The following is a 27242-nucleotide window of genomic DNA, read 5'->3' as shown; positions in this document are numbered from 1 at the left end:
ACAAGTTCCACACTGCCTTTCAGGAAGGATGGTAACTCAGCAGCCTCACTGTTTGAGGATTAAACTATGCTTTAAAGCTATCGAATATTATACAGGATTTGTATTGTTACTGTTGTTGGTTTTTTGGTTTTGTTTCTTTTAACCCAATAATACACAATGCTTTTACCTTTACAAAAATTCTAAGTTTTTTCTTCCTTGTAATCTGTTGTGAATTATCTTCAAGGAATCTTCTTATAGTGGGAGTTCAATCAACATCTTTGAAACTGCTATCAGTATTAGATCATGAAAAAGAATGATGACAATAGTTACCCCAAGCCCTTATTATGAGCATGATACATTATTAGCATGAAACAGTATTTTCTACTGCCCAGATCTCAAGTACTTTTGAGAAATCAGACCTGTATTATTATGGGCTCTTTCTAGGGTTTATTGTGGTCCGATATGTTCAGTTATCATCTTTCTGTTGATGCTCTTTGGAACTTGCTCTGGGCTCTCATTACAAGCATTGCTGCATATGCTTTTTATTTTTCAACAACATGGTAACAGATGCAGATGAGTAGAATATAATTCTCAGGTATTATTGTTTTCTTAAAAGTGCAGGAGCTTTCTTTTGATTGTTAGAAGTTGAAAAGTAGTTGAAATTGAACAAAGTTTTTCAGTATTTTCGGAATTGCTTCTGAAATGTTGTTTATTTTGTAAAAAATTGAGCATATGCTTATAGAAAGGTGTCTGAAGAAAGGTGAAGCCTTGTGGTAAACTATTCACCTTTCCCCATTTTGAAGTGAATTTTTGGATAAGACAGATGCTATCTTTGTTAAGATAAGTTTGAAAGAGTAATGGTAATAGTCACCAAACTATTGTCTTTGGAATTTCCTCCAGGTGTTTTATACCAGTCCCAGTTAGAGGTGCTAACATCTGGATGAATATATTTGTTTTTAAATATGTTGAAAAATATACTGGCCAAGTCTAGAGATACTTTATAACCATTCAATAAACAGTGAAATCACCAGCATTTTAAAAATTCCATTTAAAATATTTTGACATACTATGTATTCAAGGGATCTATAGATTTCCACTAAGATATTACATGATAGTATTCGTTGTGCCTCTTGGATTAAAAGAGAAAAAACAAAAGTAAAAGAAATTGCAAATGTTAATAGCCTTCAAAAAATGCATTGTGCTGATATAATATGCTACTTTTCCTGTTAACAGTAAGTACTTAAGTAATTACATTCAAGCTTGGTGACAAGCATTTTGAGGAGATAACACAGGGCTAGTGACTGTGTAGCCACATAACTACTCAGCTTTTGACTTTTCTAGAAGCGCACATCACATTGTGGTGCTGGTGTGAAGGGCAATGTTCTTTAATTCATCTTGCCAGAGGTGAATCTGTCTGATTAATCTAACACAGAAAAGCCAATTTTAAGATACTTAATTATAGTTGGACTTTTCACCACTGTTGAGTATTTCAAGGCAAACCAGGTGATTTACTGATAGTAATTTTGGTTCTTGTTATTCTAAAGGTAATATAAAACATTCAGAAAGGTATTGTGCTGTCTGTGAATTTAGGGTTTGATACCAACATGTATTTCTAAAGTAATGTTTTTTATCTAAAGCTCAGCAGACTTTTTCTTTTCCTTGTTGTTTTTGTTTTCTGTTTTGGTTTCGTTTTGTTTACAGGCTTTTAAAAGAACCTATGGAGTGAAAAGCTGAGTCCACATGCAAAAATACGGAAAATATTTATTAAGCAGCTTTAAATTGGTGCATTTTTTTCATAAAACAGTTTGCATAATACTTGAAGCTGCAAAGTATTTGAACTTAAAATTAGAGATTTTTAAAAAGATATAGCTTCAAGCTGGAATGATTTCACAATCAAATAAGGACCAGCACATCATAAACACTGAAAAAAAAATTATAAACAGAACTTACACTCTCCCACCAACCAAACAGCAGAAAAAATACAAGTGCAATTACTGGCTGCTATGTGAACTGTTATCTACCAAATGGTTTTCTTACAGTACTGAGATTTTTGTCTCCATACTGCATGCTTTCAACAAATGTGGTTTGCATTTCACCCAAGAAACACAGGATCTCCTTTTTAATATCTATATTAAAAAAGCTAAGTGTTTGACATTAAGTTGTCTATAGTAAATAGCTGAAAGCAAGCAAACTGTTCAAAGTTGGAAACAAAAAAAGGTTTACAACCCTGCAGTGGTCAAATTCTTATTAAATTCCTAAGCTGGAAATCCACAGGTGCAGAAAGGAAGGGTTTTGGAGAAAGGCAAGATGGTAGATTGGAGTATGAAAGCTTTAAAGTGGGTGAGAACTGTGTGGGAAATATGATTCTTTAAATGTTTCTTGAAAAGTAAGGCAATGTCTTATAAAGACATCACTGGGAAAATGACAGATTCCATGGTAGCCTGAGAGGTCAGGGAAAGAGAATGCATGATGTGCTGTGCTCAGTTATCTCTTCAAGAAGAAAGAAGAACTTGCGAAATGGACATGTAGATAAACGTGATAAGCAGAGAAATAGTTGAACATGAATATTTGGAAATCATGGCATCCTCTCAGATGAAATAAAAAAACATCATCATTAGTAAAAATGGCACAACCTCAACCAGCAGAGGTAGATGAACAGTCATTGATCACCTGGACTACGAGAAAAATTTGGGGTGAAGCACACACTGAAAAAAATGGAAGTTGCAAAGACCTTTTTAAGAGAATGGTTAGAAAATGAAAAAAATATTACTCTTTTAAAGAGGGAAAAGCAAATCAATACTTCAGAACTGGAAAGGCAATATGAAGAAATAGATAATTTTAATTATTTCTGAAATGTTGAGGCAAGATGAAAACATTAAGAGCACAATATTAGAAGATAACTTTCTCCTCCCTCACATTTTCTTGAAAATCATATTTGTGTAGAAAGCCACAGAGAAACAAGCCTGCTCCCATGGACACACTGAACTCCGACATGAAGTAGCTGGTTACCATAATACATCACATGAAGTGGAAATTATGATTGACAAAAATAACATAAGGCAATAAACAACTAAGGAAGGACAGAGGAAGCAGTTGAAGGTGTGGGAATCAGCCTCAGAAGCATCCTGTTTTCTCAGATAATTATCAGGCTCTGAAAAGAAGCACTCTGCACAAAGAATCACTGGACAAGAGCATTTACCTACAGAAGGAGCTGAGACACTCCACAGGATTAATTCAGTCACATGCAGCAAACTGTGGCTGATGTCAGGGTTGGAATAACCCTGGTAGAAAACACAATTTACCTTGGAAACAAGGATCATGCAGAAGTCTGGAATCTCAATCCCCAAAAGAATATGATGTTCACATATATTGTTCAAAAGGAGCAAGCATTTAGAGAATGTGTTTTCAAATAGAAATTTTTCATGTTTTAGTTAAGGTTTTTAGAAGTCTGATGACAGAATATGGCCTTCACTGCAAGAGAGAGTCCTGGCATTACTCAAAAGCAAAGAACCACAAAAGAAGGTAAACAGATAATCAAACCTGGTGCGATGGAGGAACAAGGATTCACTTGGCAAAGAAACACTTCTTGTAGACACAGATTTTGCTCATCCCTGTTTTGAATATGGAGCTACAAGCACAAACACGCCATGGTCAGAGCATGTGGCTGCCACGATAAGTGCACTGCACAGACAGGAGAGGGTCTTCTTACAAAGCAGAGAAGGTATGAACAGTTTCATTTCCTGATTTTGTTATGTGTTTTGTAATTATGTTGTAATTTACATGTGACAGTTTTCTCAAGAAAACTGGCTGATTGAGCTGACATTTTCCATTGCATTTATGATGTTTTTTTTTTCTGCACTGAGCTAGCAGGATTTGTACTTTTGGAAAACAGATCATTACGATCTTACTATATGTGGTATATTGTTATTGACTGTAGAGTTGGGAGTGGGTGCCATGTGTTAGCAGGGTGTTCAGGCTTTGGAGTAGGCTGTCCAGGGAGCTGATAGAATCACCATCCCTGGAAATGTTCAAAGGTGTGGATGTGGCACTTGGGGACATGGTTTAATGCTGGACTTGGCACTGCTGGGTTAGTGGTTGGTCTTGGTGCTGTTAGAGGTTCTTTTCCAACCTTAGTGATTCTATTATTCTGTGATTCATCCATACAAGATGGACTGAATCACAGAATCCGGGCCTGATTTTCCCTTTTTGTGACACAGCTTTCAAATATTCTGTCCCAGTTGTATAAGTGAAGACGGAAACTGTAAATTTCTTATTTCTTGTGTCAGTTGTAACAGCTTTCCTGGTTTCACACTGCAGTTGCAAATGATATTAATTTGGCTTTCACTGTAAATTATTAATGAAAAAAAGTAACAATGTTCATTGTTACTATATATGCGTTTTGCAGTGCTTTTCAGGGATAACCATTGTCACAGAACAGGGTGTATATTCCATTTACAAATAACAAGTAAAACCAAAATACTAATGTCTCAAGGAACTCTAAATTGAAGATACTGTTCTATTTGGGAAATTATACCATCCAGGGGAAAGCCATAATTATGTTAACATGTCTCAGGGATGCCTGGTCTCTGAGAAGAGACTGGGCTTGGTATCACAAAGAGGTGTAAGCTTTGTTGTCCACATGGATTTATTCTTTGATGTCTGTCTGCACTTCAAGCTTTTAAGTATCGAGGCTTCTTAAAGGGCTGAGGAGTGCCTGAATCGTTTCAGCTCTAGGTCCTTGTGCGGCTGACATAAGTGAGTTGTGTCGCCAGTGAGTTGATACAATTGACCAAAATTGTAGCACGTAGAGTAATTGACTGTACCTGTGAATAGCACAGAACAAAACATCAAAACATGAGGTGATAAGAAAACTGTTTTTTTTTATTCTTTTGGACTGATTTTGTGCCATTTTCTACTCATCAGTATCAAAAAAGTTACTTTTATCATCTTCTTTGCACTGTAGATTCAGCATTTGTCTAAAAAAAAAAAAAAAAAAGTAATTGCATTATTTCCTTGGTAATAAATTCAAACTCTGGTTGAATTCCAGTAACAGATCCAATTCCAAATCAATACAAATGTAGCAAAATCATTTCACAGGTGCCAGCTGGTTGAGGTTTAACCCAGCTGACAGCCAGCACCATGCAGCCTCTCCCTCACTCCCCCCACACCCTCCCTGCAGCCATGGGGAGGAAAATCAGAAAGAAAAGGTAAATCTCTTGGGTTGAGAAGCAGTTTAATAATTGAGACAAAATATTACTACAATAATATGCTGATGCTAATAAGTGTAATTATAAGGGCAGAGAGAGAGAGAATTTAACAGGACTCAAGACAAGCAAGTGTGCTTTACACTACAGTTTCCTACCACCTGCTGACCAATGGCCAGCCAGTTCCTGAACAGCAATCAGTCCCTTTCTGGGTAATTCCCTTCAGTTTATATAGTGAGCAGGAAGCTCTGTGGTGTGGAATATCCCTTTGGACAGTTTGGATCAGCTGTCCCAGCTGTTCTCCCAGCTCCTCACTGGCAGACATGAGCCGCTGAAAAGTCCTTGACGTAGGGTGAGCACTACGGAGCAGCAGCCAAAACATCAGAGTGTTAGCAACATTATTCTCATCCCAAATCCAAAACACAGCGCTGTGCCAGCTTCTGAGAAGAAAATTATCTTTGACCCAGCAGAAACCAGGACACAGTTATAAGACAATACTTACTGAAGTGAGTTTCTGAAGAACTTTTAGATCTATGACTAAAAGAGCAAGAAGAAAAGAACCAACCTTAGCTTGCCTTGTCAAGCCCAAATTTGAAAATTTCTTTCAGCTATGGTTTCATGACCTGTCAGAAGTGAAGTAGATACAAATAAAATACTGCATGCAGAATTCCAAAATACCAATTAAATAAATAGAATGTTTTATCTGAAATAGTTATAGAATGCCTTTTGAATAGGAAATATCTTTTTTTTTAGTCTTGTCTTGAAACAGTAATAATGTAATATATTTATCCAAAATAAACACACTCAGTTTTATGAACTCCCATGTTTAGTAGAAAATTATTCTCTTTTCAAAACTTTGATGACTAATTAATTTATTAATTAGTCTAACTGAATCTTTTATGGGGATCTCATGTCGTGAACAGCAACTCCCTTCATACATGCTAATGGGGCTAATGAAATGAGACTTTCTCATAAATAATAAATGTGTTCAGAATCAAGAAGGACTCTTCATTTGATCATCAGAGGCTTAGACTCTGTTACTGCATGCTTAGACTGTAGTACATTGAGAACCTAATTTGCGCTCTTTTTCATCATGGATCCTTCATCTGGAAGAGAACAAGAATTTTGTTACTGTATTAGAATGCCTAGCAATGAAGAATTTGCTATCCTGAATTTCAGTGTTAAAATTGGAACTTCCTGGGTTTTCCAGGAATTAGAAGATGCAGGCACACCTGATGAAAAAACAAACACTGCTGGAAAAGAGAATTTGAATCTCAGAATAAAAGAGCTGGAAAAGTCAGAGCAAAAACTGAAAGGTGTTCTAGAGGACTACGTGGAGTCAGATTCCATCCTAAGAAATAGGTAAATGAAAGGGGCATTTGCATTAAAATTTATTGTTATGTGACAAATGTACTCTTCACTTTGCCCTGTGTACTGGTTGTCAAATGATACGTGTAGAACCAGCAAAAAGAAAGACTTTCTGTGTTTTTAGAGTGTTGGAGAAGATTCCTGTGTATTTTGTATAGCTGTCAGAATAGCAATGCAATAATCACTTCTATAAGAATTATTATTTAAGTAAGATCTACAGCATGGTCTAACATATTGCTGCAAATAACCAGGCAGCTTTCTCAGGATGTTTCATTCTTAAATATTCATATGATGCAAATTCTGTTTGTAAAGTATATTCCTTTCCTTTTAAAATAAGAGTTAATTTGGAATTTTGTGTTGTTAAAAAACTTCTTTTTTTCAGAAAGTTTCATCTAATTTAGTGTGTTAATGCTAATCATTACACTAGATGAAGCTGCCATTAAGCATTAATTATGCATTTGACTAGAATAATAAGGTTTTGATAGTCAGCAACAGCACTGTTCTAAAGAACGTAAAAGTTAAAAAGAATAGGAAATACAAATGGCATTAAAACATTTATTTGTATAATTTTTAATTGCTTTGAATTCATCAAGGAATTTTGTCAGAAATATTTTAATGGCTTTTTTTAAAATAATCTTTTTTTAAAGATTTTCATATCACACTTCATAATTTTATACTACTATTTGACTAGCAACAGGCAAAGCAAGCCTGTATTTTGTCAAAATCCATCTTTGCAGACAAAGTCAATACAAGAACACACTGTAAGTTTTAGTGCCCACTGAAGGCATGTTACAAGTAAGATATTTTCACTTCAGCCCCTAAAACATAGGTACTTGTAGGTTGCCCATGATGTTAATTTTGATGGGAAGCACTTACTGTCATAAAAATTGGATTCACTGACTGTGAACCTGCCATAATCCTATGATCAGGTGCATGCAGAGACTGAAGTGTTGTGGTTGTCTTTATGGTGAGTTGTTACTTCATATAGCATGCCAAACGCCATTGAACAAAAATCTTGTACACATGTTTGCTCATGGTATTCTTATTAAGTCAGCAGAAAAGTGTTATCTTTAACAATTTCAACACTCTCCAGCATAATGTGCAAACCCCAGTAGACTTGTTAAGTGTTTGTTATATTAGTGATCAAAAATTTGTTACTATTTTATTTTTGGGAGATAAATACAAAAATAAAGATAAATTGATGCATTGGTTGTGACTGCTTATCCATCTGGAACTGTGCTGTGGTATTTACTTAGCAAAAATGTTCATTCTCGCTATCACAGGATGAAAGAGCTGGAGCTGTCACACAAAACACTTCTTGTGATGATTGATCAACTTTATGTGAGGCTGGACCAGGTTGAAAATGCCAATCTGCGCGTTAAAGGGAAACTGCAAAGCATTCAGGAGGACCTGATCCATTTGGTGAGGGGATGTTGTTGCAAATGACCTAATTTATTTCCTCTTTGTGGTAGTAATTTATAAGTCAAGCTCATCTCCAGTGACCTCTGTTTTTAAGCAATAAATGGCCTCAGCCTTTCTCTTTTTCTACAACCAAAGAAATGAGAAGAATTTTTGGATTTTTTTTCCTCCCAGCTTTCTATTTCTCTGTTATTTTTGTTAGCACTGCTGTTATTTCTCTCATTCAGGCCCTTGATCAAATTTATGCTCCCCCTTCTTTACTTTCTCCCTAGGACCTGCTCAGTGTACTCCTTCTTAGGCCAGACTTTATCTTTCTAGCCCCATACAACAGGCATTTTTACCTAGTTTGCTCATTCAATGGATTCATGAAAATGGAGAAGGAATGAAAGGTTTTCAGGAGCAGGCTTCAGTGAAACAATGTCTTTCAGTTGTGTTTATCATAAGACATCCTTTCATTTTCTCAGCATTTTAGGTCAAAATCGAATACTCTTAACAGGGCTCTAGTATCGTGTGGCAAGAGTGAATAGTCTCTGCTTTTGTAATTAAAAGTCTCTGCTTTTGTAATTAAAAGTGAAATGTATTTTTCAAGACTTGGGAAGCTTAGACATATATTCCCATAAGAGTTAACAAAACAAAATATTAGCCCATATCTACCTGACTTTTCAGCCTAGTGTTCCTTCTGACCAGTCCTTGCCAGTGAATGCCTAAGACAGGAAAGTGCTGATGAGCACAGTGACTGATCTAAAAAGTCTTTGAAAAAACCAAAGTCATCCCTTCATGTCTCTGTGCCTTCAGTCTTGCTTCAAAGTTGCTGCAATGTCCCTGTGATACTGGTGGCTCTTACTCTGCTCAAAGCAAGGGCAGTACAGGACTCATGAAAGCCTCTTCTGCCTTTCACTGGCATCTTTCACCTCCAAGTCTCTGTGTTCAAACACACTCTAGTGCAAAGGAAAATACCAAAGTCTTTCTCAAACTGTTTCAAAAGGCATCTGTTCCTTTCTCCTTTTTCAGGAGTCTCATAAGAGGAGCTGACAGATGACAGGTATGGGGAAGAGCAAAGGGAGAAGTCCTGGGCTCTGGAAAGTGTGTTTTCTATAACAGAACGACAGCTCCTCTGCCTGTAACACCCCAGTGCTACAGTACTGTCTGTGTTAAGGATCTGTTACTGTATAAATCAGAACTGGATATATTAATTACAGTTCTAAGGTTTATTTTGATTTAATATGTACTGTAGAACATGCAAAAATGTGTTTTAAAAGTTCCTGTATGACATGTAGTAGCAGATATGAATGAGTTTGTTTTGCTTGTTTCCTACTAAGATGTTTCAGTGATGGCTGAAATGACAAAGCAGGTTATTTTTGCTCTAAATGTAGTATTTTACTGGCTTTAAAAAAAAATTCCACTTGTGTCATTCCTGAGTTTTCAGAAAACAAGGGCAGAATTATCACTAAATTAAGAAAAATATAAGGGAACAAAAGCTTTCATATTAAGATGTTAACTGTACATCTCACTGAAATGATAGGTTGAAAACCAAAAGAAGTCAGAGAAGAAGCACAAGGAAAAATTGCATTGGCTTCAGGAGCAGCTGAAGGCAAAAGAGGATGAAATAAAAAGCCAATCAGAATATTTTGAGCACTACAAACAAAGGCAGAGACAACAGACAGCAGTACTGAGGAAAAGGGACTGTTACCTTCAGGGTGAGGTATCTAGGCTGGAAAAGCAAGTCCTAGATCTTAATGCCCATACTGCTCTTTTGACATCCAAGTTAGAAGAGGGCATGGTGCAGCACCTCCAGCAGAAGCTGCAGTCAGTGTGCAGTGAGACCCAGGGGTGTAAACACCCTGGTGGGGGAGAAATGGAATGGAAGACTTCTATTGAAAATGTGGAGCATGAAGTGAAAAGCCACCTCAAGGCATTTCAGCAAAACCTGATGTTCTTGAGGGAAAAAGAAGAGAACACTAGAAGAGACCAGGCAGACCTGCTGACTCAACTGCAGTGCTTTCAGAACACTGAAGACTTTCTCAGAACAAAATTGGAAGAATCTCAACATCATGTCTATAAATTAAAATTATCTGAAATCAAACTGCAGGAAAAAGTGGAAGAGCTTTTAGATGAAAACAGAACTTTAAAAGATCAAGGTACTGCAAAATTGAAAAAGAAGAAAGAAAAAGACTCAGAACTTACAAGATTGGTGGATGGGGACAACAGTGTTAACCTGGTAAGTCAACTGGTAAGTAAAAATAATTCAAAATGTAATTAGTTTTTATCTTTGTATCACCCTGCATTACACCTGTTATGAATGATACAGTCAAGATGCAAGTGTGAGGTTTATCCTGCCTGATTTTTTTTTTATTATTATTGTTTATTCATTAGTACTTCCCAGTGTGTCTTTCTACACCCAGTAGAATCAGTAGTTGGAGCTTCATTGCATCAGAGCTTTTGTTAGGTGCACATTGAGGACACTCAACAAACCTTTTTTCCTTAACCTTTGAAGTGATGTGCTCACAGCAAAAGGTCTCAATCTGAATGAGATTGGCACTAAAAGTAGAGCCCAGAACTTCTGAGACCTGCCTTGTGGACACCCTTCAGTGGAGAAGGACACATATGGTTGGATGAATTTTTGCATTTATTCATGCCCAAATGCTGGAGCAAAAAGAACTCTTGACAATAAATCTTGTCTCTGAGATTTTCTGGATGATGGTAAACAAGGGAAGATGGGGGCACCGTTGATGAGCAGGAGCCAGCTGAGATAGTCAGTGGTTTGTGGCACTGTAGCATTGTGATGTGCCCTGAATACACTGAATGGAACTTGTTTGCCTCAAGCACTTCACTCCAGCACTGCATGGGAAAGCTCTGCTCATGCTGTACTATGGCATTCAGCTACTGCCAATTCATTTTGCTGGTGATGAACAATTATTTTCACAGACTGGACTCAAACAAAGTTTTATTCTTCATGCACTGAGGTGCAGGGTATTTTTATTGAGACTTTATTTAAAGTGAGATCAGCTATGCCTCACACTCATTTAGATTGTGACCTGATATCCCAAGAACTCTCCTGATTTTAGCTGCAGTTAACCAAGAGGTAATGGGCATGAACAAAACCCTTTCATATTGGAGGTCAGTCAGACTGTGAGTACTTCCAGAACTGGGAGAAGCTAGAGAGGATCTTGTATCCATAAAGCTAGAAGAAATACAGACAATTTTTTTTTAACCTGGTAGTGGAATGCACTTTTGCAGGCCTGGTGATTTTATCCCATCAGTGATTCTAGAGTCCCAAAGCAGGGAGCTCCAGGAGGTTGTCTCTGTGAGAGAGTGGTGAGATCATCCCACAGTAACCAGCAGCATGTGGGTGACCTCTGAGGAGAGCTCAGAAGCTGCACCTCACCCCACATGTCTCTGGAGCTGCCCTGAGGTGGCAGAAAAACCAACAGCTTACCATGAGCCATGACTATAATTACTTTAACTGGTGTATTCACTTTTCCTTGGGAATGAAGAATACGGTTTAAAAATATTTTAAGATACTTCTTGAGAGACTTGCACTGAGTTGTAAACAGGTATAACAAACAAATGCATTATGAGGGTACTGCACAGCTAAAGTCAAGAGGAGTGAGGGCTTTCAGAGCCAGAGAAGAAGTAGTGAAGAATTACTATTGGTTTGATAAAATTGAGAAAAGGAGAAATAAAATGTAGAGTTATTTAAAGATGGGAAAGCAAGGTACACAACTGACTAATTGCTTGAGACCAGTCCAAGAAGTCTTCAAGAAACAGGATTCTTTCTATTTTGTACTCTAATAAAAGTATTTTTTCTCTACATGAAGTTTCCTAACCATTTATTTTTGAAGTATTAATTTACATTTCTGGTGTCATAGGAGATTAGAGTCTCAGTTACCCAGTCTTTGGTATAAATGAACAGGTCATAATTTGTGTTTACTTTACTCTGCTGCAGAGTGGGTAGTGTTCTTTAAATACTGTTTATAGTATCAGCAGCATCAAATCTTATGCCTTCTGGATTTCTGGTTGTCTGTTCTTCCTGTTTTGGTACTGCAAGTACACTTGCATTTTTCTAGTAGAAAATGCCTCGAGATAGCAGGGGAAAAATTCAGTATCTGTGATAAAAGGAGGAGGGAGACATCTGGTGTTTTTCTGTAAAACTGAAGAGGGTTTTTCCCCCTTGTCTAGAGTTTTACCAGTGTGTATTAAAATAGAATTTCTCAGTCTCGTCACCTCGATCTTGTAGTATTTAAGCCAAAACAGTTACAAGTAAAATCCTATTTGATCTCATCCTACTCTACCAACAGCTATAGAAATGAGAAATTGTGTGCTATACAAGATCCAATTAGACTGACCACGAAGAGGTGAACTGCATCTCATGGTGGACTGTAGTCTCCAAGTAAATCTTGTAGAAGACTTGAATTTCCAAACTCAGTATCAGCATCCTATCTGCAATATTCCAGTTGCAGTATATGCCTAAATGAGAAATGAACATACACCAAAAAAAGCAGTTTGTTGCCTGTGGCTGTGTGTTGACTTATCAGTTTCTACATGTGAACATTAGGGAGTCTGTTGAAGGTGAGGGAAAAGTATGAAAAAACCAAACAATGCATCTTTCTGCAGCTTCCACATGACAGCTGAGGTCTTGATTTCTTTCTCAGTGTGATGTTCTGCCACCTGAGCCTTGTGTCTTATTCATTATTTTGTGTAACTTTCTTTTGACAGTACCCACAGATAAATCAAGAGTTGATATCTGTAAAGAAATAAATGAAGAGGTGCAGGAAAGGAATGATTGTGTTTCAAGGAATTGAGATTAGTTTCAAACAGGTTGCCCAGAGAGGTTTTGGATGCCCTACCCCTGGGGGTGTTCAAGACCAGGTTGAATGGGGCCTGAGCAACCTGCTCTAGTGCAAGGTGTCCCTGCTCATGGCAGGGGGGTTGAAACTAGATGACCTTTAAGATACCTTTCGACCCAAACCATTCTATTAGTCGATACTACTGAGAAAATAAGGGAAGAAATCTTGGAAGTGTTGTGGTTTCCACTTAAGTTTTGCCGCTCAGTCAAGATCTTTTAATAGAGCGCAATGATGAGGCAGCTGACTTGGGTTGAAATAAAATTATTCTCACTGGTGGTCCTGTGGAAAATCAGCAGCCTTTTCTGACTCACTAGGAACTGAAGGCTTGGAAGTCATTGCCTTTCCCATCCATATGTCATTTTAAAATTGCAGCTCAGTGCAAAGGGACCAGATTTATTTTCTGCTGGCATTTGATGCCACTGTAGGAAGACAAAAGTGCCTGTGTTGGTGTGGTTTCTGTGGTGTAGCTGTTTTGGTTACTGTCTCAATGATGTTTTGTTGACACAATCGAATCTGATTTTTTTGTTCACTGAAAATGATCACAGTGCACATGAAATGTGATCTGCATTTATTAAGCAGTTGGGGTATCTGCTTTGCATCAGGAAGTGTCAAAATTTTCAAATTCAATCAGGGACTCAAGATAAATGTCAAGAACAGAATATGAAATATGCAATTAAATTATCAATAGAAAAACAAAATTTTGTTCAGAATGGTTATTCCACTTTGAGTTCTTCCAACATAGGAACAATTGTCTTTGCAGCTGGGCACTGAACTATTAGTCTTATTCCCTACTTGATTGGACTTTCTTTTATCTTTGTTGATGATCATATAATTTAGTCACTGTTCCACCTGTGATCCGACATATTACATGCTTATGATTCAGATTTTCTTCATTAATGCTTTGTAAAATATGAAGGGAAAACTTGAAGAAAGTTTATGATTGCAACATTTACTGGAAAACGTTGAAGTAAGAAAATTGTATGAAACAGCAGTTCTAATGAAATAATGTATCTTTTGAATGTAAAATAGCAAAGGAGATTTATTTGCCTGTTTTTCATATCACAAGCTCCACATATATGTGTATAACCTGTGGATTTTTTTCATTCTCCACCCCCTTTTCCCATTAAGAATGGAGATCTAATTCAGGATGAAGTTCAGAATCTGAAATGGAGGGCAGTCTTGGATTCACTCAGAAGCAGACCTACTCAAACTCCAGTTGAGTTGCTACATGATAAAGAGTCTGGTATGCAAAGAAATCTGAGCTTTTCCTTTAATTTCTGTGCCATGAAAGTCAAGATGATTTTATTCATGGGGTGTGTATGACTTAAAAGGTGTAAACCCTTTGAAAATCCTCCTAATCTGTAAACTGTATCTCAGGAAGGTGAAATGATAACTGTTTGCCACTATTCAGATAGGAGCTTTCACAAGAAATCCTAGAACTTTCAAGAAACTACAGAGGTGAGGGGGTACTTTGTATGTCTTGGATGAAGTACAGTATTTGGGAATGCCATGCAGGAGATATATTTGCTCTTCAGACCAAACAAATTGGCAGATTTTCTTGGCAGATTAGATCAGGTAAATTCTTCCAACATAAATTAATGGGAATTTTATAGCAAATTTTAGTGTATGTAAACGCAGACCTGCACTGAATAATTTTAACCTGTAAATTTAATCCCTAGGTTTTCACCTGCCCACTATAATGAAATGTATTTTCTATTTCTAAATGCTTTGGGAACTGGAAACCATGAACCCCAAATATGCCTTGTTTTAGACCTCGATATTTATGGGGGTTTTATGAAGCTCATTTTCGTGTTTAACATCATGCTTGTATCTGTATTGATGGTGATGTGTGCTGCTGGTAGAGAAGGTAATTTTGAGCATACTCTCACTAAAATATTTTTCTATGCAGAACATCTGCTCGGATGGTTTTGGGTTTGCTTTTTGTGTAACTGTCTGGGAGTGACATTACATTTACCAGTGCTTTACCATAACAGAAACAGCAGCCTGTAGTTGTGATGGACTAAAGCAGATGGAGGAGCTACCAGAAGACCTTGTACCAGTTTTGGAATGCAGTTCCAGTGCCTTTGTGAAAGTTGCTGGTCTAGCTGAAACTGAGCAGGTGAGAAGAAAAGTTACTGCTGTTTTTGCTATCTCTGTGCACAGGGAGCATGTGAAATTGGAGAGAAAATGAAGAGTTGGTGTATTTAAAGGTGAATATAAAAGTAGCTTTAAATCATAGCTACTACAGCTTCTTTACAAGGTGAATACAGATGTACCCTAAGACAATGGTTGACTTACTCATACCTAATTTGTAACATTACTCTTGTTGTAAGTCTTTAAATTATTTGAAAACCCTTTGTATGGAAATATTTTTTCTCATCAATCTGTAATCAAGTATTTTGTGGGTGAAGGAAAAAACAAATTATGATTAGTATGTTACTTAGCATATATTTTTGAGTTTGAAACATGTCTCATTTGTTATCATCAGGTCACCCTTGGACCACAGAGGGCAAATACTCTAGAGGACAGTTTCACTTTGCTCAGGTGTACCCCAAGTCATCATGAAGCAGGGCTGCTTCCCCCTTGTTCTGAGAAGTTACCCAATGATGAGACAAGTAAGGAAACCAAAGATGAAGAAACATTTTTTCTCTTGAAGGAACACACGATAACTCCACCAGTGAAGACATTCCCTGCTTCTGTGGTTGAAATCTTAATGAGGAAGAAGCTCAAACTGACCTTATTTGAACTTGGGAGATGTCATATAAGAGCTTTTACCACTGAGAAGAAAGCGAGGAATTTGAGTTTCTGTGAGACAAATACTAATCTTTGGTCTGATGGCCTTTGCATTGTTGCAAAAGGAGGATTTTATGACAGAGCTACTGAACCTCTTCATGGAACATTGCCTTCCACTGTGGCTGAAATTTTCACAGCATCTCTAGAAAAATGCAACATGGAAAAACACTGGGGAAACAAGCAAGTTCTGCCAAGAAGCCTGAGTGAAAACAAATGTCTGGATAAAGATGTTGATGATGAAAAGTATCACCAAAAAATCTTTACAGGGGGAGCTGAAAGAGAAGAAATAGAGAATGACAAAGCGCAACAACAACAGGTGACCTGTGATCTTGAAGAAAGTTCTGAAGTTTCTTACAAAACTGAATTATTCAGTCCTGGGAAACCAGGAGTGGAAGCCAAAGGGAGTCTCCATAGCACACAGGGTGCCCAGAGTTTATCTGCTGATTTTAAAGAAGAAAATATTGCAGAAAACTGCCTCCCTGATGTGAATAGTAGATGTAATGGAGAAGACATAATAGAAATGGAAGAGAAAGGAAAGCAGGCTCAGAAACTAACTCACCAAACAAGCCCCTCCAAAAATATTGGCCTGAAAAAAAGGAAAGACCAGACCTTGAAACTACATGAACCAAATAAGAATTTCTCATGTCAAAAAAGAGCTGCTAAAAATGTGCAACCTGAATACTCTCAGAATTTTTTTTCATCGGATGAAGAGAGATATCCACTAAACTTCCTGTTTCCTTTGCAAGAGAGGTCTGTGTGCTTAAGCAAACTATTCCAGTCAGGGACCAGTTTTTATAAGTGTTTCTGTCATCTGTCAACCTGGGAAGCTGGAAATGAATGTAATGTGAGAATATCTGTACTGGAAAAAGCAGTGGCTGCGTGTTCTCAGAGGATATTTCTGCTGATGCAAGAGAATGAGAATTACTCCAAAAAAGTCTGTATATTGCAACAGGAGAATGACAGATATGCTCAGATGATGTGTGCCCTGGAAGAGGAGATGGGTGCATATTTTCAATATGCTTTAGCAGCAGATGAAGCTAACATTCTTTCATTCCAAAACTTAATTAATGAGAAAGAAGTTGCTGGTGGATGTTATCATAACTTTACAGAAGAAAGCACCATGACCCCAGGAACATTTTTAGTTTCAACTTTTTCTAATAATCTCTCATATGTTGAAGAGAAAAACAGGAATTCTGAAAAAGACTCATGGACAATTGCATCAAATAAACTTCACGGGAGCGTTCTATCTCTGAATGGAAGGAAAATGAGGTACTTCCAGCTGCTTTCTGACCTGAAAGAAGAAAGAAGCAGATGCTTCAAAGAAATGGCTAAATTATTACAAGACAAGGAGAACTATGTAGCAAAATATAATGAATTAATACAAGAGAGAAACAGAAATTTACAAAGAATAGCTCTTTCAGAAGGTGAAAAAGAAACTTTGTTAGAACATTTGGCAGAGATAAAGTGTGAGCAAGACAAATACAGGACCTTAGTTTCAGAACTCCAAGACTGCAAAACTAGGTGTTATAAAACCATTTCTGACTTACAGGAGGAAAAATGTGCATTACAAAGAGAGATAGACAGAATCAAACAAGAAACTTCAGAACAGCTTGATGAATGTCAGAAAGCAAATGCAAACTTTATTTTAGAAAATAAAAATTTAAAAGAATTAATGTCTTCTTTGGGTTTCACATATGAAGAGTTGATAAAAGAGAAAAGTATAGGAACAAAGAAAAATATACTAAAACTAAAAGAAGAAAGTCAACAACCTGGTCTTAAGCCAAAGAAAGTTGAAACAACATGTAGAGTAACGCAAACTGAAGAACAAGGAGTTCTGGCTATAGATCCTTCAGATTATTCCCCTGGGAAAAAGGTAAATAATAACAGTAAGGAACGTTATCGAGTAGGCTCTTCAAAAGAAAGGGAGATACAAATGTCATTTGGAGGGCAAAGCTGAGTGATGGAGGAAACTGTAACCTCTAACATGAGCCGAGGTGCTCAAGTTAACTTCAAAATAGAAGGCAAAATGCCAGAGAGGTGTTTTTTTGGAATCTTGTATTAGAGAATGTTAAAGTGATACAGCAAGCTACAAAGTTAAAAATAATACTTAAAAGACTGCACTGTTCAGGCTTTTAAAAAATTATTTATGTTATTGCAAGAGTAAAAGCTTTTACAAGAAGCTTTTATTCTACCACAAGTTCTCCTAACAGAAGGAAACTTTTTATAATGGTGGATATGTCATGTTTTGGTGAAAAGTTTGCCCATGATTTTGATTTGGTCTAATTTTTTAAATTGTTTTGATGTAAATGAAACATAGCTCTAAAGACAGGATCTTTACTCGTGGTGGATTTCTTATCCATGTTTTTCCTCTCTATTTATGTATCTTACACCACAGTGAATTTCTGTGGAGATTTCTATGTACTTATAAATGCAGAATTACTACTTCACTTGAAAATAGTCAACAGGGAAATATTTATATGTAATACCCTGATTTTATGCAATTTTTTTGCAGTAGTTTAGGAGGAAACCATCTATTGTTCTGTAAATGACTGTGTGCCATTTGGTACAGGTGAGAGGAGACATCATGTCTTTTTGTCTATCCAGGGCAGCACATTTGAAAGCTACAGTATGATGAAAGAGCAAGTCAGAAAGGTGGAAGAGGAACTAAAAATACAGCAAAAGGAATTAGAAAAATCAAAAAAAGAGGTAGCCTTCTACTCTGACGTACTTCTGAGGACCAAATTTGGGTTTGTGTTCTCTTGCATGGCTGTCTTCTTTCTGCCAGGCTCTAACACTTTCACAAAACAGGGAAGTCTCTGATCTGCAGTACCAAAATGTTCTTCTAATCTTTGGGTGATGAATGGTAGTTACTCTTGGTTGGCCAGAACATCAAGGGAAGCTGCATTCCTGCAGCACTCTGTGGCAGAGGCTGAGTCCCCTGATAAAAGCACACACAACAACCTGCCTACTCTGGCCATCTCTGGGCAGCTGCTTCCCTCCACATCACTGGGAATGAGGAGAAGGTGGTGGAAGCACTGAGGGTTACTGCAAACCTGAATTGAAAGGAGTTTTTGAGTGAGAAGCCAGATCATGTGCAGCCTGGCACTGCCAGGGGTTTGCTGCATCCAGAGGCATTGCCAGGTGTGCTGCCCCTTCTCTCCACAGCTGTGTAGCAAACACCAAGTCCAGCAACACCTACTTGGAGACTTCCAAGTGTGGAGGGGTAGTTCTGTGTTTGTGTGAAGTACATCTGCACTCTTGACACCATCTGAGGAAGCTTTCAGTGTTGTGCCTTTCCAAATGCACTAGATATTCACGTTCCTATTTTTCATTAGTCAATCTCCACTCCGTGCACATCTAAGCACAATGTGTTGTTTTTTGTGGCAGGAATATATTTATGGGGTTGTAACAGGCATCACTCACATGCCCTGTGGAGAAACTATTGGCAGAAACAGGTGTGTTGAGTATGTAAATGAAAAATAGCAATAGGGTTTTTGTGGTGATTGTATGAAATTATTGTCCTTGAAAAGCTGCTTTATAAGGCTTCCCAGCTTTCAAGTGAGGCAACAGGAATGAAGGGATGGATTTAGATGACTGTTGGATGGTTAAACAAGGACTTGTGACCTTGTATTTTGAACATAAAGAGACAGTTTTATTTTTATTTCTTTTGTAAAATCTGATTAACTTGGGTCCTTCTTATCCTTTTGTGTGTTATAAGGAAGTTGTGTGTTAAAATACTTTCCTCAGTTTACTTAAAATAATGTGAAAACACTGTTTCCAAAAGGGAGAAAAGAAGATATATCATAGGAAGGAAAGAGATTGCTGTCAGGCAACCAGCTGAGCTGTTGAGGAGCTTCTTTGTGGTTTTTGTTTGGGTTTGTTCTTGTTTTCAAAACTACAGTTAATGTGTGTTAGTGGAATAAAGGCAGACTAGAAAAAAAGTAAAAGGTGAGCATGTGGAGGGCTTTTTTCTCCCCTTCTTTGCATTCTTCATTTTTGACATTTTTGTTTTGATTCTTATACTGAATTAAATACTGCATTGTGCCAGCTACTATGGAGAAAATTAACTCTGTCCCAATTGAAACCAGGGCAGATTCCTCAAGAAAACTTTTTCCCCCTGCCCAGCTAATAAAAATCTTGCTTTCACATTGCTCTGAGGGCTTTCAAAGATGTAATCTCTGAAATCATGTATGCATACACCACTGCTTTTTTTAAACTTTATTCAGAGTATTCATGGTACCTTCACATTTAGAAATAAATTTAAATAATATTTTTGACATAGCTCTAGTGAGATATTCTGTAGGTATTCTAGAGTTGCATTAATGTCTTATGATAAGATTGTAGTGTATTGTATAACTTCATTTGTTTTAATCAATTTATAACAATTCAAAACTATGATGTAGAGAGCAGCCTCAAATCCATGGCTGTAAGCTGGTATTGAGAAAGGATGCCACTGCTGGACTAATTATGCTCAGTAATTTTTGTTCTTCCTGTTAGGCTCAGAAATGGTACAGAGAGCTTGGTTTTGCTGAAACAAGGTGTGAAGAAACCAAAACTCATTTGATGCAGGCTCTCTCAGAATTAGACCGCCTTAAGCAAGAAGTTGGGGACAAAACGCAGGGAAAGCAGCACTGCAAATTAATGGTATGTATGTAAATGGCATGGAGAAAAGCATGGTCCTTGGGAGGAGTGTTCTGGCTGCAGAAATACCATCATGGGTATTGGGAATAGATTTGAAGCTATTGTAGAGCCTCTCCAGGCACTGAAAACTTAAAAGAGAGCAGATGTTATGCAAGGTAGACCATCTGTCTGCAGAATAGTGCAGGTTCTGGGCTCTGCATGGGCAATAGAAACACCTCACTTCTTTGTTTAGGAGGGCTCTTGCTCTACTCTCTTTAGCCAAAGTCATCTTCAGGTGGCCTAAATGAAAGGTCTTGGAGGATCTGCAGTGTTTCCACTGTTTGGCCTTTTTGCCCTGATTTCAGGCCTTGTAGCCCTGATTGCTGGATTTGGACAGGCAAAATGACACTGTGGACAGATGGTGTGGATTAAAGTCAAAGTCTTTAATGGATGCATGTGGTCCAAATATGTGTCCCCAAAATCTAGGAAATCCTTCTATCTCACTGGAATGTGTTTATATCACAGAAAATCTGGGTTTGCTATAAATGAAACTTCTTAAATTTTCAGGTGGTTCTTTGTCTTGATACAGGTTTATGTTTTCCACCAAAATAAAGTGTTTTATGGTAAGATTTTTAATTACTGAATAATCTTCTGGAAGCAGCTTTTATAAAGACTTTTCAGCTAACCCTGTAATTATTTTTGCCCTCCTTAACTGGTGAGCTACAAAGAAGAAATATGCAATTTCTACCAAGTGGAAAAGCACATTTGTATCAATCTACAAATATTTGCAGATTCATTTTGAACAGGTTAGATAGATATGGGTTTAGAAGAAAATAGAAACAAATTCTGGAAAAATATAAGGATTCTGGAATCAGTACAGTTGCCTAAATGTCACTGTTTATCCCAGTTAAAGGCCTTAGGGCATCCTGGCTGAAGGTATACATAGCCACCTGGAAGTCCTAGGCAGTTATTTCATGTTAGATTGTACACCCTACGTGGCACTATGGGCTGGTGTTTAGACAGCTGAATTCTGACTTTTAAATGAAAAATTTAAAAGATTTTTCATGTCATTCTGATGTATTGGCATGTAGCATCCTAATACAATAGAGTCTATTTCAAGCAAGAAGAAATGCCCAAATTGTTTGAAAATAAAAAGAAATGTGTCACGTGTTTTGTTTAAGCTAGCAGATAAGATTTTGGGTGCATTTTTTGGAAATTGGGAAATTACACTGGAAAAAGTGCAGGTCAGCCTTTCGCTATAAAACCCTGCCACTTCTAAATCACTCCAACTATTTATGTTTTCAAATTACTGTTTATTGATCAGTAGGATAAATTTATGCAATACTGTGATGCTGTTTGGTTTAGGTCTGACTTCTTCATCCAGTTGAATTACTTATAGCCGTAGTGTTAAATTTTTGAATACAGGTGTCTCATTCCAGGGTCAAAGATGCAGTCCATGTACTTCACAGAGCTGGTTGCACTATTTGATGGCAGGGCTAATTATCTGCATAACTCAAGTCCATTATGTTTTAACCAAATAATATTTATTTTGTTGGCACAATTTAGCAAGTAGTAGAATAGAAAATAGAAATAATTGACCTTAACAAAGGTCAACTTTATTTCAATAATTCACTTTTAAAATAAACTTTATAATATACACCAAGCTGCTGTTAGTGGGTTTGTGTGAGGTCTTAAAATATGAGATAAGTTTTTCTAGATTAAAAGAAAAAGACTCTTTGTCACAGAAAAGATCATGATCTACTTTTCTAGCATCATGTTACTTCCTGAGGGCAGTTTCGTTGACTGGTGATCCAGTTTTTGTTTTCAGCTACTTGCTACCCTTGACCAAAATGCTTTTTTGTTACTCAAAGTTACTAATAAACCCTTATACAGTAAATCACAGTAATTTATGCTTTTTCCTGTTCTAAATTTCATTTTTCTGGAACACCTCTTTCTGCAATGCTTGAAAGAAGTGAAGATGTGAGCACTCTGGGCCTAGAACCCAAAGTGTTTGAAATATGCTGTGTTTTGTGTGTGTCTTTTAGAACTTTTTGCATTTCTTATGTTCTCCAGGCCCTGCTGCCCAGGGATCCTAGTTGTCACCTGAGGCTCCATAAGGTTGTCATGGTATTATTCATTGCAAGTAAAAGAGAGCTAAGATAAGATATTTGAAGCTTACTGTTAGGATTCTGTTTCAGTGAACTATTTGCTAACAGGTGAAATATGCTTTAGCCTAGAAGTATTTGTTGGGGTGAATTTTCTGGGATATTGAGGTGGTGCTCTGGTTGAATTTAAAAGAAATATGGGAGTGAGCAGGAAGGGGGCAGGGTACTGTTTACGGCTTTAAAATTAATAGAAGAATTTTGTATGAAATGCACACAGTAAAAAAGGCACCAGGCTTCCCCAGTGAACTCCTGATGACTGCAAAAAAAAAGGCCTGTAGCAAAAAAGGTCATATTCCTTCTCATTTTCTCACTGAGTTTTCAGACAATCATAATTCACAAGAGAAGAGGAAGATACTGGTTTTATTTTTAATGTTTAGTTACCAACTTCAAAAAGTAGTGATCTTGCCAGGTTTTACAAGAATACAGTGTGTTAAATGCTATGTTCTAGGCTTAGTTATCCTTTGGTTATTCCCCAGTCCCAGCTGCTGGGTCCTTCATCCTTCTGGAGCTTGACTACATAACCTAAGGTCACTGAAAACTGGGACGTCTGACAGAGTGCTCATACATAAATCTTGTATGCCTCATTTGTGTGCTGAAACTACAGAAAACTGCTAGTGGGTCAGCCAAATGCAAAAGGAAAGAGGCAACTTTTCCCTGTCTCTGACCTCCACGCAGTTGTTTTACTTCCCCACCTTTTTTTTTTCCATAAAACATCTTCAGTTAGGGAGTGTTTCCCTTTTGGTTTTAACTTACTTTTCGTGTGGGAGAGAAGATAAGGCAAATACCATGTCATGGACTCATCCTCAGGCTTTTGTCCCTGCAGCCCTGGTCTAATCCATCGTGATGTGTCCAGCTGTTCCTATTGTTCTCTTGACACAAGAGGGAGCCAAAAAGTTTGGTACAAAGCATCCAACCTGCTCCAATGCTGTGCACAGAGGACTGGCTTCCTGAGGAGGAACACTGTGACAGTGACAAAATTCTGGTTTAATCTGTGTTGCAGTGGTGGGCTGCAGGCAGTGTAATGTGATCTCTCAGTTCAGTTTGCTGTTCCCTATGGAATGGTGCCTTCAGTGTGTTGCAGTCAAGGATGTCAAAGGCAGAAAGGCTGCCAGAAAGGCTGGGAAAAGTTTACTCTGGTGTTGTGCATCAGGGCTGAGTATAAACTTCTTTCTCAGTTGTATCAATATTTGTAACCATTAAAATCAAAACATCACTCTGTGTTGTCAGAAAGTTATATGGTTTTGCCACAGTATATCATGGGTCTGACTATAATTTTTAGCTTAATCTTTTATATATATATATATATACACATATAAAGTATATTATTCCTTATATACTGTTTATCTGATTTTCTGATACTTACATTATCAGAAATCTTGACCAGCTGTGTGTATCAACTCAATATATTTTTTTAATATAATAGCATAAGTGTTTTTCAGTACTTCCTTCTCCTTCAGATTTGCTTCATTCTAAATCTATATGTTTAATCAGGCAGTGTCACTTATAGGAGCTGACCTTATGATGCTGACCATCAATCTAAAGCTCTCACTAATCCTCTCAATCTAAGTGCATGAAACTGGGGAGAAAAGAAATTGAAGAGTGGGGGAGGAGGAGTTAAATTCAGAAGCTTCTCTTTCCACTTGTTCTATATCACTATTATTATATTTTAATGTAAAAATATTTTTTAGAAATTTTTACTTAAGATCTGATTAGTTTATTAATAATCTTCCAGAACAAATAAATATTTGGGAGACTGGAATTATCTCACTGAGATAAATATATGTAGGAAAACAAGGGACATATTGCTTCTTCTTGAAGCAGGAGACTGGGAACTCCTGAGTTTTTTCCTTACTCACTATGTGACCATAGATTGGTCACTTCATTTGTCTTTACCCAGTTTCCCCATTTATTAAATCATTGCAATACATATATTTACCTTGAGGAAATGTTGTGAGAATCCAATTCTATGCTTCTTCTCACAGGGGTCATGTACTATTTACATATAAAGAGCTTAAGATTAGTATAAAATATTAGTGCTAATATGCTCATGAAGTTTTTGGATCATACATTTTAAAAGAGCTTGCTTCTTTTTGATGTACAAGGTAGGTAGTTATATTGATTGAGAAGTTTTGTGATACAAGACATGATTAAGAATATTTTTGTTGTTTTATACACCTAAATTTAAAATCTGTGTATTTTCTCTCTAGCCTGTGTACACATTGAAGAATGCCCAGGAAAAAGAAGTGAATAGAATAGCCAGTAAGAGATTAGAGCAGCAAGTGTTGACCTTGAAAGCCCAGCTCAGGGACCAGGCTGCATTACAAAATCAGTTTCGTGACTTGCAGAATGAAGTGGAACTCCTTCAGGCTCAGCTATGTGAAAAGGTATAAAATTGTTTTCTGTGGGCTTAAATGTGAGCTTAGACATCAGATTCTACATCTCGCTTTTCAAAGGAGAGAAGCAAAATAGTCTTCTTTCCTGGGAATGAATCTGAGAATAGTTAAATGGTTTCCAGGCATATAAAAGTACTCCTGACTTCAGAGAAATAGGGAAAAGATGTAAACTGCCTGAGTGATCCATGTTATGGAAAAATGATAGAGGATTATGAAAATTCCATCTCTGCTCTAATTAATCACCATAGTGTAATGCAAGAACAGTGATGCTGAAATTCTTTACAGAGCCACATCCTTGGCTTAAATTGTCAGGATTTTTTAAAATTCCCAACTCTCTTTTTCCACTATATCAGATTATGAAATTCCAAGGTAATAATAGAATTTTGATAGAGTTTTCCTAACTTTTTTGGTTCATCTGCTGGGGTTACACATGAAGAGTTTCATTCAGACATTTTCAGAGAGGTGTGTGGTTTGGATTTTTGTCATAGTTATTCTGATGAGAACTCCCATGCATGCACAAATGCACTGACACAAGTTTGTACACTTGTGCATTATATTTCACCTGGCAAACCAGAGCAGGTGCATTAAGTCTTGCAAAGCTGCTGCCTTACAGTGTGACAGCAAAGCTCTGGCTCTAAGTGTGACTACAGCTACTGAACTCTTGGGTGAAAACAAATTTGTCCTAGGACTTCTTTCCCTTAGATTTTGCTTCCTATTGGGAACTATATTTTGGAACAGGATAATAGTTCCAAAATGTGAGCCAAATTGGAATTGCCCATCAGGCTCTTGAACAGCTACTAAATGGCATGTTCTCAATAGTGCTCTTTGTTCTTCATAGCCTGATACAACAAGTAGAACATGCTTCTACTCTGAAATACAAGAGATTATTGTCTTCTCCCTACTGGGAACAGGTTTCATTCCACTTTCTCCACAGTAAATCCATCTTTCTACAATTTTTGTTTCTCTTTTGTTGTTGTTTGTCTGTTTGGTGATGTAGTTTTGTTTTGTTTTTCCTAGCCTCATCCTGTGCTGTGGTTTGCTCTAAACCAGGCCTGTAAAGAGGGTTAGAGGCTTCTCTCAGTCATGGGTTAGGGCATGCCTCTTAGAAGAACAGTGCTGGTAAAATGAAACTGTTCTGTAGTGTCTGGTGTCACATCAGGTTGTAGGTGAGTAAAGGGTGAGATGTGCTGTCCATATAAATGGACAAATCCTAATTGTTCTATTGCATCAGCAAGATGTGTTGCTCCCTGCCTCACCAAGAATTGAATGTCTCCAGTGCAGGGACCTACTGCCAGCTCTTCCTTTGTTTGCCCAGTGCTAGTGCAATGTAAAGACATGTTTCCCCTGTCCTGCCTGCTCTGATTCCTCCCAAGCCCACAATTTATTAGCTGAGGACAATGTGATCTTTGTCCACATAACTGATTTGTCATAAAGGAGGGTTTTTTAATTATGAATATAATATATTTACTGTAAACTTCATAGAAATATAAATTGTCAGGCAAAATAAATGCAAAGGAATCTGTATTGTCAAAAATACTGTATTGATTCATAATGGTGATGGATTTTTATGTTGCAAGATACTGTATCTTTTTTCTGCATAATCAGAAATTAGGGTTACCATCAGTAGATTTTAATCATAAGGAACAGACTAAATAATATGTCCCCCCTCCCTGCTTCAGCTCCTAATAGAGGACATGTATCAGCTGTGTCAGAGTAAAAGGTTGTTGATGTTTCCTTTCCAGAATAGAATATACATGCAGAAAATCCCTCATCTTTGCTCTAGTTTTACAATATAATATTGATAAGGAAAGGGAAAATTCTTCCCCAAAGAATGTTTTGGAAGATCCACAGAGTAAATATGAACATGAGTGCATAATGAAGGATACCAAGTCTTTACTGTGATGCTGCTTTGATTAAATAACCTCACTGATCTAAGGCTCCATCTAAGAACATCCAAAAGCCTATGTTAATTTTTAAGATCAATGCTAATGTGAGTAGGGCAGTGTTTGTATGCCAGAGCCTATCTGTGTGCAACCGATGCCTTACACTGATTCAACTTGCTTGTGATACAGGGTCACACAAATATGCAAAGTGTACATCTCAGTGTCAGATCTAAAACAAATACCAAAAAACTGCTGGAGTATTTCAAAATGATTCTTGAATAAATTGATGCAGGATATTTTTCAACCTTTCAGGAGAAAGAACTGCAGAAGAGAAAGTCTGAAGTGAAGTTGACATTAGCTCCTCTGAAGGTACCGTGTTTCCCTGAACAGTGATTCAGGACCTACACAAGGGGTATTCCTTTGCTTACAGGCTTCTCTGCCTTCCTTCTGCATTGTCCTTGATTAGCTGGATGCTGCTGGGCTTCACCTTAGGCAAGGGCTCACTGACATTATTGCAAGCTTACTTTCAGGCTGTCAAAAAGGAGACCTTGCACATGGAAAGGGAACATCT

The 27242-nt window shown here is 37.3% G+C and overlaps 3 protein-coding genes across 5 annotated transcripts in view; all 3 read left to right on the top strand.

Annotated features, from left to right (window-relative positions):
* The window catches only part of JAKMIP1 (janus kinase and microtubule interacting protein 1), a 143240-nt gene extending 139736 nt beyond the window's left edge, over window positions 1–3504 (top strand). For both annotated transcript variants that reach the window (XM_053940829.1, XM_053940830.1), the window contains one exon: window positions 1681–3504. In XM_053940829.1, the coding sequence (XP_053796804.1) occupies window positions 1681–1713 (33 nt within the window). In that variant the 3' untranslated portion in view covers window positions 1714–3504. The remainder of the gene's footprint in view (window positions 1–1680) is intronic.
* A 169-nt stretch (window positions 3505–3673) lies between these two features.
* Window positions 3674–16125, top strand: LOC128787481 (uncharacterized). The gene is made up of 8 exons (XM_053941643.1): window positions 3674–3700; window positions 6394–6545; window positions 7835–7973; window positions 9493–10200; window positions 13946–14060; window positions 14812–14936; window positions 15306–16073; window positions 16120–16125. The coding sequence occupies exons 3-8, from the start codon at window positions 7836–7838 to the stop codon at window positions 16123–16125; spliced, it is 1860 nt and encodes a 619-aa protein (XP_053797618.1). The 5' UTR covers window positions 3674–3700; window positions 6394–6545; window position 7835.
* The window catches only part of C4H4orf50 (chromosome 4 C4orf50 homolog), a 42195-nt gene continuing 31017 nt past the window's right edge, over window positions 16065–27242 (top strand). For both annotated transcript variants that reach the window (XR_008430531.1, XM_053940828.1), the window contains exons 1-5: window positions 16065–17483; window positions 18215–18316; window positions 20108–20254; window positions 24603–24779; window positions 26984–27040. Coding sequence is in view for 1 of the 2 variants with exons in the window: in XM_053940828.1 (XP_053796803.1) it covers window positions 16131–17483; window positions 18215–18316; window positions 20108–20254; window positions 24603–24779; window positions 26984–27040 (1836 nt within the window). In the remaining variant the exon portion in view is untranslated. The remainder of the gene's footprint in view (window positions 17484–18214; window positions 18317–20107; window positions 20255–24602; window positions 24780–26983; window positions 27041–27242) is intronic.

Source organism: Vidua chalybeata, chromosome 4 (genome assembly GCF_026979565.1).
Source record: "Vidua chalybeata isolate OUT-0048 chromosome 4, bVidCha1 merged haplotype, whole genome shotgun sequence".
In the NCBI taxonomy this organism is placed as follows: Eukaryota; Metazoa; Chordata; class Aves; order Passeriformes; family Viduidae; genus Vidua; species Vidua chalybeata.
The sequence above is the reverse complement of the archived record's forward strand: the minus strand, read 5'-3'. Positions and strand labels throughout refer to the sequence as shown.

Bases quoted from the DNA above. Each gene is read 5' to 3' on its own strand.
- LOC128787481 (XM_053941643.1), top strand. From the start codon at position 7,836: ATGAAAGAGCTGGAGCTGTCACACAAAACACTTCTTGTGATGATTGAT. The intron at 7,974-9,492 runs GTGAGGGGATGT...CTGAAATGATAG, and splicing joins AGGAGGACCTGATCCATTTG to GTTGAAAACCAAAAGAAGTC. The intron at 14,937-15,305 runs GTGAGAAGAAAA...TGTTATCATCAG, and splicing joins GTCTAGCTGAAACTGAGCAG to GTCACCCTTGGACCACAGAG.